Here is an 11,495-nt window from a genome sequence, read left to right as displayed (position 1 = left end):
CAGCAACCCATGGTAAGAAACAGTGCCTTTGAATAAACATAACATCTCATATACAGTACATGTAGTCTGACTGTTTTAAAGGCAAAAATTAAACTTCCTGTGGTATTTTAATATAAATAAACATGTTTTTCTTTGTACCTCTAATACAGTAGAGTGTTGTACCGTGTTAGCCATTATGGATGAAATGAGAAGTCAAGCAAAATGACACCTTTTATTAGCTAACTAAAAAGATTACATCTTGCCTGAAGGAGGCACTGGAGTTGTCTCGAAAGCTTGCATATTGTAATCTTTTTAGTTAGTCAATAAGAGGTGTCATTTTGCTTGACTTCTCATTACCTCTTATGAAAAAATATACATTAATGTTTAATTTTTTTTCTAAAGAATTGATTCTTACTGCTTTTGTGACACTTTTTCTTACTTTTTTCTGCTTTTATTCTTTGCTATCTTTAAACCATAAGACTGTTCTGCAGTGTCAGAGAGATGCCTGCTTTTAGTATTTTATGATATTCTGACAGTCCCATGCAGCTTAATTTGGCTCTCTTGGTGTTTCTTGCTATAGAACTGGGACATGTCATTTATCATTTTAATGAAGTTGCTTCATTCTTTTATCATCATTTGATATCTGTTGTGTACCACATGATAATGTGTTTTATAAATGCATTTGATTTGTGTGTTTAAATTTGAGAAGGCTTGAAAGTGCCATCTGAATCTTTACATCGCTGAAGGCAATGTTAGGTAGGAATCATTAAACGTTTATATTACGTTTTCTTGCAAATTTTTGATTACAGAACTGGCAAAAGCATGTGTTTGCATTTACAGTTACCTAGTTAATTGAGAGTTTATTGCATTCACAACGCCATGCAAATCATCTCCTGCTGACAAAGAAATGATACATTCATAGCAGTTTATATGTGCAGTGAATGATATTAATTATTGTCTACAAAAAAAGTTGTGACTGTATGTGAAATGTAAATAAAAACAAAGTGGTGATTTTATCTGAATTAAACTGAAAACAATATAAACACAAAAGTAATTTTTTTCTATATAAAGCTTTTTCTTTGTAAATTAATCCAAATTTGATTCGATTTTACAACATTTTCAAAAAAAAGTTGGGGTCAGGGCCGTGTTTACTGTTGTGTTATATTGTATTCTGGGGGATCTCTGTCTTAAATATGAGGCTGATAGAATTAGCAGGTACGTTTCTGAAAAAATGGAAGTCTAGAAAGTACATTTGCATTAAACAATATGCTGTCACAACCAGTGAAAGTATGCGAAAATAGCTCCTGTTAAAGAACACCAGGAGATGCAAATTTCTGTTGCCAGTATACTGTACATGAAATAGTAAATAGGCATAATGACACTGCACTATACCAGAACCACATACTGTGGGTAAGGCTGCACAACATTCAGTTTTTGACTACACATATAAACTTAAATTGTAAATGCCAAATATGCCATACTAGAATCAAGACCACTATACTATGTTGCAGTTTGGACTACGTCATTAGTGAGCACAAAGTTTAAATATGAGCAGTGCTGGCAAAAGTGGACTGACATCTAAAACCCACAGCTACAGCATTGTTTTTAATTTATTTTATTTTCCCTCACAGCCACTTTTGATAACAATCTCTTTGTATTACTGGATTACAGCTTTTGTCTAAGGGTGCTTTGTTTCATCCTATTATGGATTTAATTTAGTTAAGTTGCATTTTTAAAAGTCCACTGTTGCCATGGTGATTTTTATTCTGACTTTTTTGTGAGAAATGCAAAGGTCCAAAATTGATAAATAGTGTTTCCAAAATATTTATTTTCACCTCCCAAAGTCATTTTAAAATCCCACCTTTTTCAGTTTAGCGATTGTGACACAATTTTAACGTCTGTTTCACAAAACTGTATATTGAGGTGACACTTGCCTCATGTTGCATTTTGTGACATTTTATTGACTCTCTCCCTCTGTGTGTGTGTGTGTGTGTGTGTGTGTGTATGTATGTATATATATATATATATATATATATATATATATATATATAATGTATATATATATAATGTATATATATATATAATGTGTATATATATATATATATAATGTATATATATAATGTGTATATATAATGTATATATATATATATATATAATGTATATATGTGTATATATATGTGTATCTATATGTATATATATATATACATATAATTTTGTGGTTTTTTTGTGTGTGTTTGTGGAAAAAAATGTGTATTGTGTGTGAGATTCGGGCCAAATGATGAACAGATGTGCAAATAAGAATGGCACTGTACTATGTTCATGTAACAGTAAATCTGAAATGAACTGATTACCAATTTTATCAAAGAAAAGCCTTGTTTTTTTGAGAAAGGCAATGCTATTGTCCACCCATATTTAATAATAATAATAATAATTCATTACATTTTCTCATCACTAATTTCACAGTACCAATTAGGTGTATGTGATATGCATTGTCTACCATCATATCTTAATTGTTGCTTTGGTTATGTGTGAGCTGAAATTGATTATGTCACTCAGTTTGCAAAAAACAATCAAAAACACAACTTGACAGTCTTTGCATTCACTGTCTCATGTAACCTAACAAGATAGTCTACTGAGCGTGTAGGCGCGGTCAGTGCACCACAAATTAAGCTAGCATAGCAGCCTAAAACTGAGGGAGGATAGAGCGCCTAGGGATAAACAGCCTCACAAACTATCGTCATTAGATTGAATTGCAAGACACAGATCATCCTTACTAGCATGGAGGTGGTTGAGATTTGAAAAGACTGATGTTGCTTAAAAGGTGGCAATCTGCAAACAATGCCTGAAATCATTTGCCATTAAAGACAGCTTGACAACTAACTTGTTTCACCATCTGCAATGTGAAATTGATCTAGTACAGAGCCCTGTAGATGTCAGTCGAAAAAAAAAATAGTTTTAATGAATTATTAAGCCGTTCAAACAAATTATGTAATTTGTTTGTGCGGACTATTTTTATTTCTGTAAGAAGCATATGCCAATCAGGTGCGTTTTATTTCGCAAGCTGTCTTAGTTGGGGGTCCTCAATTCCAAAGTGCTTATTTTTCTTTATTTAAAACAATTAAACAGATCCCCTCCTCTTCGCCCCACTCCATCTGCCTATGGCTGCAGAAATTAGAGCAGGTGATGACACAAGGGAGGGAGCATAAAATAGTCTTTTAGCAGCTACTAAATTCAGAGAAGGTGAATCTCTGATCACTGCTATTGAAAAAGAGATAAAGAGTTACTTGATAATATCTGAGGTGGACAGTGATGGAGAAAATCCACTTGAGTGGTGTTAAACAGAAGAAGTACATTTCCCCCTATTGAAGAAACTTGCAAAAAAATACCTGTGCATTCCTGCCTCAAGCAGCCCTCCTGAGAGGGCTTTCAGCAGCAGTAACCGTGCTGCTCTAAAGCTAGATGCTGTGGGCAGACTGGTGACTGACACACAACTTGAAGTTTCCTCAGTAGAATTTTACAATTGTTTTATTTTTTCTGATGTCTTTGTGCAATGTTGGACAGAACTTGAAGTTAGTAATTTGTTTAAAAATATTATAGGGTTTTTTTTGTATCTGTGTGCAGTATATGACAGAACTTATTTATAAATGCTGTAGTTTTTTTTCTTGTGCAGTGTTTGACAGAACTTTGGATTTTTACACAATAGTACAGTATGTTAGATTTTTTTTCTTGCATGTGTGCTGCACAATTCAACTTACAGGAGTGCAGTTTATGTTTATCCACACTGTAATGTTCATGCCCTGTGTTTCAAATATGATATGTATTTTATTCCCTTTGGATTCATATCTTGTTTACATTAAGGGTATGTATCTTTAATATGCTTTCATTTGAATAGTTTTGTGTAAATCCTGTAGGCAACTTTGAAATGGTTTAGTCATACTTGCACTGTTTGATCTCAGTAATAGTTTGACTGGTGATTTTAATTGTTTTTGTGTTATTTTACTTAAGTTTTAGTAAACAAATAAGACCTGTTTTCCTTAACTGTTGTTTCCATTAGACTCATTAGTAAGGTACAATTAATATCCTATTATCAATACGACTTTTACAAACACATTTTTAAAGGATGGTAAATCATCTAATCGTTAAAGAGCCAGAAAATATTGAGATATTTTTTGCCAATATAGCACACCCCTAAGTACCAATCAACACTCAGCTTTATGTGCTTTTTGCAGCATATCATTTGTACACATGATGAGAAATATAATGAAATAATACCAAAAAAGGGAGATAAGCCACTATAAACAGTATGAAGCACATTTTTTTTTATATCACATGCAGGGTATAATCTAATCATCATTATATACGAGGGGCAGTCAAATAGTTCCCAGAACTGTGATACAGCGGGAGAGTGAGAGATCAGATTATGCACACATTGTTGTGGAGGGAAGCACAGCACATCTGTAGACCAGTTACAACCGGTCTGGATTGGTTTTAGTGTGTAGTATTGTTTTAATTACCATTTGAGTTAGATGTGTACATAGTCATTTGGCACAATGTTGCAGTTCGAACAACGTGCTAACATCAAGTTCATGTGCAAATTTGGGAAATCAGCTTCAGATATGATCTCTCACTGTTCCACTATATCACAATTCCGGGAACTGCCCCTCGTATATCAACAGTTAAAGCAATCATTGATCTATATTATGAAACACTTTGTACTTTGGGGGTATACCTTTTGTTTTTAAGGGAATGTGTTGCTTATAGGGAACTATTAATATATTGCAGGATGATTTTACATTAAAGGTACCTTTTGAATTTAGAATTTGGTCTTGTTTTAAAATCTTTTACAGAGTTGCTCTTGTTTAGACAGTGGTAGATAGAAAACAGCTGGGGATGACATTTTTAAGTGACTAAAAGTAATTAGTAACTTTCACTGTCTTGTTGAATATTTATTCAAGTACATTTTATGTTGAGGCTGTTCTAGTTTTAGGCATTGATGACAATACAGAGTTATGATTTTGTACCAATTTTAAATTGAGATTGAATAAATAAACTTTGAATTCTCTGTGTAACATTACTGAATACTGTGCTGTAATATGGGGCCGTGCAGCAAATCTCTCATTCCCTCCATCTAATCGGTTTAAAATAAGTCAAGAATAATATACTAATTGACCTTTTCCTTGCATTTAGACTTTGTAGAACTTATGTGGTACCCGTGACTGCATTTGGCTGTTATCCCATTAAATGTTTCTGCTGGGATTTTGCACTCTCATTTCTTTTAGTATTTAGTCTTTTCAGAACTTAAGTATGTATGCAAGGTGCCTCCTGAGTAGTATACTGTATTTTGTTCTTTCTTATGAGACCAAGACCAAAGGAATACTGCCAGGAAAGTTTTGGGAGCTTGCAGAGCATATGTTTTTATAATTTACTGCCGATAAATGGCCACATTTTGGAACAAAAAAGAAAAACAGATGGAGATATCATAAAACAATAAAAATAAAGTATGTATGTGTGGTTTTTTTTTTGAGTAACAGCTGCCACTAACCTTCCAGTACTTGTAATAACAGTGTAATTAAAGATTCTTCAGTACAACCTGTTTCTTTAGTTAAGTGAAAAAAAGGAGAGATTTGTAAATTGACCATGACTTGCATTCAAATGAAAGTAGTCTAAAGAAAAGGTATTTTGCACTTTAGGTTATCAACTGCATTGTTTTTTTTGAATATATACATTTATTCAGAAACTGATGTTTATAAAAATTAGGATGGGGAGGTTTAGGTTTAATAATTATGTGGAAAGATGATGCGAAACAGTTGAAGCAGTTGTGTTGTGGTTTTTAAGGAGTCTCCAAAAAGAGGCCTAGTACGCCCATTTCCACGCTCACATCGCAATGTATAAAAACTAAACTTGGCGTAAAGCCACACACATTTTCACGCCAGCTCAATCCCTGGCGTACGCACGTTCTCTGCTCAGTTTTGCAAACTGGCAGCACCGAGCGTCAAAGCAGTGCTATTGTTTTAGTGTGGTTTCCTTTTCTTTTTTAGATCCACATCCCTGATGCAGCTTTATCAAATACACTAAAATAAAACGCATATTGTTCATTAGTTTAAGGCATCTGATTGTAATTAACCTGTAACAATATAATGGTCCAAGAATGGCCAAACTATTCCAAATAAAATAGCCACTTTAGCATTGTTACTGTTAGTGCACTATTCAAAGTATTTAACCCACTGTATCTGAGTGTGGAATCACAGCTGTACAGCAGCTGATCGGAAAGAGAATTATCGGTATACAGCATGAAGCACAGGCTGCCTCAGCCATGTGCACAGTCTGATCAAACTGCTCCCATACAGCAAACAGTTCAGGGCCTTTACTGTAGGGACCTCATGGTTCAGAAACCGTTTCATCCCAAGAACTATAAATGCACTCAATCAGTCCATCAAGTGTTCCTGGTAGAACTGTTTGTACTTATAAGTACAATTACTTGTGATATAGTAATAATATTGCACAACCTGAGCCACTTTATAAGGCTCATATATACATATGATGACGACTGGCTTCTAAGTCGATTTAGATTTTCAAGTTCTAACTTATTGGAGCTCTTGATATCATTTTTAAGATGAAATGCAGCAAAGTATCTTTATTATATTATAGATAAAATTTTAACATCATTTAAATAGTCTATTTTGTTAATAATTAAACAAGTGAGGACATGGTGTCCAGCGCTAGCGACGAGTTGGCGCCCCTTTCAGGGATTGTTCCTGTCTCGTGCTGTATGCTTGCTGGGATTGGCACAACCCCAGATGGATGGATAGATTAATTAAACATGTACTACGAAGATATTTCAATGTTCCTTAAAAGTTTTGAAGAATCGGCATTCTAAGCTTACAGATGGCTTAACGTCTATTACAGAGCTGATAGTGTGGTGATTGGTTACTTGGTGAATGAAAGGTAAGGAGAGGAATTGGGGGTTAGTATGTTTGAAAGAGACAGTTCTGCTGCAATAAATTATTTCATCGAAGGTCGCGCAGCAAGCATCTTGCGGGAAGCAGGAACAATCTGTGGACGGGGTGCCAGCATGTCACTGTGCCACTGTGTTCCCATGTTTAATACATGCTTTAATTCTGATCATTATGAAAATTATATCAAGTATACATCTTAGTATTTAAATTATTTAGAGAGCTGTAATATCATGAATGTCAAGTATTCTGTGTCCTGTCAGTGTAAGAGAAAGCCCATTTAAGAAGCAAGTACTGATTCACACACACAGAGTACATAGAATACGAAGAATTTAACATGCTGCTTTAGCTATGATTTGATTTGAGAAACTAGTTCACTAAAAGATATTAAGATTAAGTTTATGACGTTCTACTTTAATCTCGAAATTTCCACTTTAATCACATACTTTATTTTGTCATTAAAGTTGACATTTCCAGCTTTTTTTCCCCACTGTGTCCCTATGTTTTTTCTTTTCTCTGTACCCTAATAAGCTTCCATATGACATTCAGACGGTGGGCTACAACTCGCCTTTTCACGGCGACTTTGATATCTGACAACTTTTTTTTTTTTTATTTCGGGCACTGTGTGACTTTGTGAACTTGAAATTTCAAGTTTCTCTGCCAGTCTTTCACACAATCAACTTTCTTTTGTTATTTATACCACTGTTTAAATCAACAAATTGTACGTTTTTCCTTGCCTCCACTTGGTACTTGCTGACATTCTTCTAGTTTACCCCGTGCTTTTGCCATTGTCTTTTCACAGAACACTGAACTTAAGGGCTATTTATATTGCATTTTTAACACTAGAATTACCAGAGCCTACGGACTTAGAATGAACTCCTAGCTCATGCCTTGCCTTGATTTGATTATTTGGGATTGAAGTGGAGTTTTACAGTGGAAATAATTCGAGCGTTATTTGGAATACACGCATTTCATGTGTGTTCCATTTCTACAGTATAGTAGGCTGTGCAAACACATTTTTAAAACAGAAATGTTTTTCATATTCTAATAGTAAATGACAAAATGTAGGCATAAACTATATAATGTATGAAGCCTGAAGTCCATATATCAAAGAAACACTTTCACAAAAGGTACAAATAAGAGAACACGTGCGCTTTTCTTCAAAAATATAACTGCACAAAAAAAAAGCCGCATTAGCATGCCACATTGACACTCTTACTACTACTGCCGCGGTGGCGTAATGGTATCAGCTCCTGACTGGGGATCAGAGGGTGGCGAGTTCGATCCCGCACGGCTGTACTTCGAGAAGTAACCTGCTCTCATTCTTACAATTTTAGAATAACAACATAAATTTCATTTCAGTCTGTAACAGCCGGTGTAACTTATGATACTGGTAAAGGTTAGCTTTTTTTTTTTTTTTTTTTTAATTCACTTTTCATTCTCGCAGTCGATGCATACTAACGCCCCCCCCCCCCCCCCCCCAAAAGGGTTCTGACACATAAACGCTGGCGAAGCTGCCTTCCTTCGTATCTCACCGTCACTTGATTTTCTTTTTATTGAGTGTTCCTGCCAGTCCCCACATGTTGCTGTATGCTGTTTCTTTTGTACTCCAGGACATGCAGAGGAGAGAATGATTTCACATTATTTATGCTGTTTTCACATAAAGACTGCAGAATACTCGTGACTGCATTCTCGTACCAATGCACTTTTTCCATCACCTTTTCCTGTAAGAAGCAATGTACTCACTTCTCTCTATGCTGTGGTTTCTATTACACACCTGAAAGAGACAATATATGTGAAAACTTCATCGCACTAATGCAATATTATTTGAAAACGAACAGTGTCAGATCAGGTGTGAAAATTTTATGTGAGCTACGAAGAAGGCAGCTTCGCCAGCGTTTATGTCAGAACCCTTTTGGGGGGGGGGGGGGGGGTGTTAGTATGCATCGACTGCGAGAATGAAAAGTGAATTTAAAAAAAAAAAAAGCTAACCTTTACCAGTATCTCACATAAAATTTTCACACCTGATCTGACGCTGTTCGTTTTCAAATAATATTGCATTAGTGCGATGAAGTTTTCACATATATTGTCTCTTTCAGGTGTGTAATAGAAACCACAGCATAGAGAGAAGTGAGTACATTGCTTCTTACAGGAAAAGGTGATGGAAAAAGTGCATTGGTACGAGAATGCAGTCACGAGTATTCTGCAGTCTTTATGTGAAAACAGCATAAATAATGTGAAATCATTCTTTCCTCTGCATGTCCTGGAGTACAAAAGAAACAGCATACAGCAACATGTGGGGGCTGGCAGGAACACTCAATAACACGGAATAAAAAGAAAATCAAGTGACGGTGAGATACGAAGGAAGGCAGCTTCACCAGCGTTTATGTGTCAGAACCCTTTTGGGGGGGGGGGGGGGGGGGCGTTAGTATGCATCGACTGCGAGAATGAAAAGTGAATTAAAAAAAAAAAAAAAAAAAGCTAACCTTTACCAGTATCATAAGTTACACCGGCTGTTACAGACTGAAATGAAATTTATGTTGTTATTCTAAAATTGTAAGAATGAGAGCAGGTTACTTCTCGAAGTACAGCCGTGCAGGATCGAACTCGCCACTCTCTGATCCCCAGTCAGGAGCTGATACCATTACGCCACCGCGGCAGTAGTAGTAAGAGTGTCAATGTGACATGCTAACGCGGCTTTTTTTTTGTGCAGTTATATTTTTGAAGAAAAGCGCACGTGTTCTCTTATTTGTACCTTTTGTGAAAGTGTTTCTTTGATATATGGACTTCAGGCTTCATACGTTATATAGTTTATGCCTACATTTTGTCATTTACTATTAGAATATGAAAGACGTTTCTGTTTTAAAAATGTGTTTGCACAGCCTACTATACTGTAGAAATGGAACACACATGAAATGCGTGTATTCCAAATAACGCTCGAATTATTTCCACTGTTAAACTCCACTTCAATCCCAAATAATCAAATCAAGGCAAGGCATGAGCTAGGAGTTCATTCTAAGTCGGTGGGGGGATGGAATAGCTGGCTGCTAGTAGCTTTTGTTTATCAGCACATTTAGATGACAAAAGACTCTGGCGGAGATGTGCAAACGGCTTTAAGACGCGATTTAAGGTGGGACGGATTTACGAGTTTTTTCGTAGGCTCTGGTAATTCTAGTGTTAAAGAGGTATAATTCTGGGAGGAAGGGGTGGGATGGCAGGCGCGTGCACGTGCGTGGAAGAACGTTGAAATTGGCATATGCACAGATTTATACATCTGGATTTTTTTGTGTATACGCACATTTCCACCTTTGTCCATACGCCATGTTTTGGTGTGAATTCTACACACACCGTTATGTATGAGGCCCCAGGTGACCTTGGCCAACAAGCCGCCTCCCCCTATTGGCCATTTTACAGCTGAGTCGGTGCTGAGCCACCCAATCTGATACAAGGATCCTTCTGCCTGATGATTCCTGTGCTCCTTTATCCCGAGATTACTTTTCAATGGCAGGCAAACAACTTGGCAGTAGAACACTTGCACCAAGTGCAACATGAGGAAATCGAGAAGATAAACAGGATAGGGGATGGTTAGGAACAGTTTATAAACATCGTATTATGTTTTTGTACTAATGATTAACAACAGAGATGCAGTATGCACAGCTAATCAGCAGCTCTACACTGGATATGCTAAACTTTAAAGCTGCAACTAAAGGAACGCCTCTTATAGTAGCAGGCAGACCATTCCACAGCTTCAGAGCCCTTTAAATAAAAGCTTGACCTTCCACTGGTATTTTATTAATCCTTGGAAACCTAAGCAGGCCAGCATCTTGAGATCTTAATTTGCGCTGTGGTTTGTAAGTGATAAGTTCAGATAAGTGAATAGGTTCTTGGATATTTAAGGAAGATTTTGAAATTTACACTAAACTTACCTGGGAGCCACTGTAAGGACTTAAGAACTGGAGTTATTTGTTCATACTTTCTTGTTCTTGTAGTAATACTTGCAGAATTGTTAGCAATGCTACCTTACAGCTCAGGTCACATATTTGCCCTAAATAATCAGTCTGGCATAGTTGGCAGACAGACACTTTCCTAAACCTCAAGGATACTTAAAAGACCTTTGCACCATTATACTCCACTCATAACTAGTTCAGTTCCTCTGTCACCATTGGCTTCAATTTCCAAACATTTCCTTGATTTTGCTGAACTCGCAGGGAAGCAAATTCTATGGGGTTCACTCATCTCTAATATCCACAAAATAAGTGTGCTTTTGAAAGGTGATACATAAAGATTTTTTATGTAAAGTAAATACCTACTTAAGAATAGTAAACTTGCAGTGATTATTTATTCTGGTTTTGCTAACAATCACCAGTGAATCAGACACTTGCTTTTTGAACAAGAGACCTGACACAGGTATTTTTCTAGTATTTAAATAGAAAATGTAAATTAAATATTTCTTAATAATGTATTTTTGCTAAAATATATTGTCAGTACAACCAATGCCTTCTTTAGAGGTAGAGAAAAGGAAAGTCTGGCCATGTAACATTTCTGATTTAAATCCAGTTGAAC

The 11,495-nt window shown here is 35.9% G+C and overlaps 1 protein-coding gene across 1 annotated transcript in view; it reads left to right on the top strand.

Moving 5' to 3' along the window:
• The window catches only part of med12 (mediator complex subunit 12), a 146,450-nt gene that overhangs the window by 130,650 nt on the left and 4,305 nt on the right, over positions 1-11,495 (top strand). Inside the window, 1 exon segment of the mRNA XM_051935384.1 lies at positions 1-12. This exon segment is cut by the window's left edge and continues 156 nt beyond it. Coding sequence (XP_051791344.1) covers positions 1-12 — 12 coding nt within the window.

The sequence above is a fragment of the Erpetoichthys calabaricus genome, chromosome 12 (assembly GCF_900747795.2).
Source record: "Erpetoichthys calabaricus chromosome 12, fErpCal1.3, whole genome shotgun sequence".
NCBI lineage: Eukaryota > Metazoa > Chordata > Cladistia > Polypteriformes > Polypteridae > Erpetoichthys > Erpetoichthys calabaricus.
Note: the sequence above shows the minus strand (reverse complement) of the source record. Positions and strands in the feature narration are given on the sequence as shown.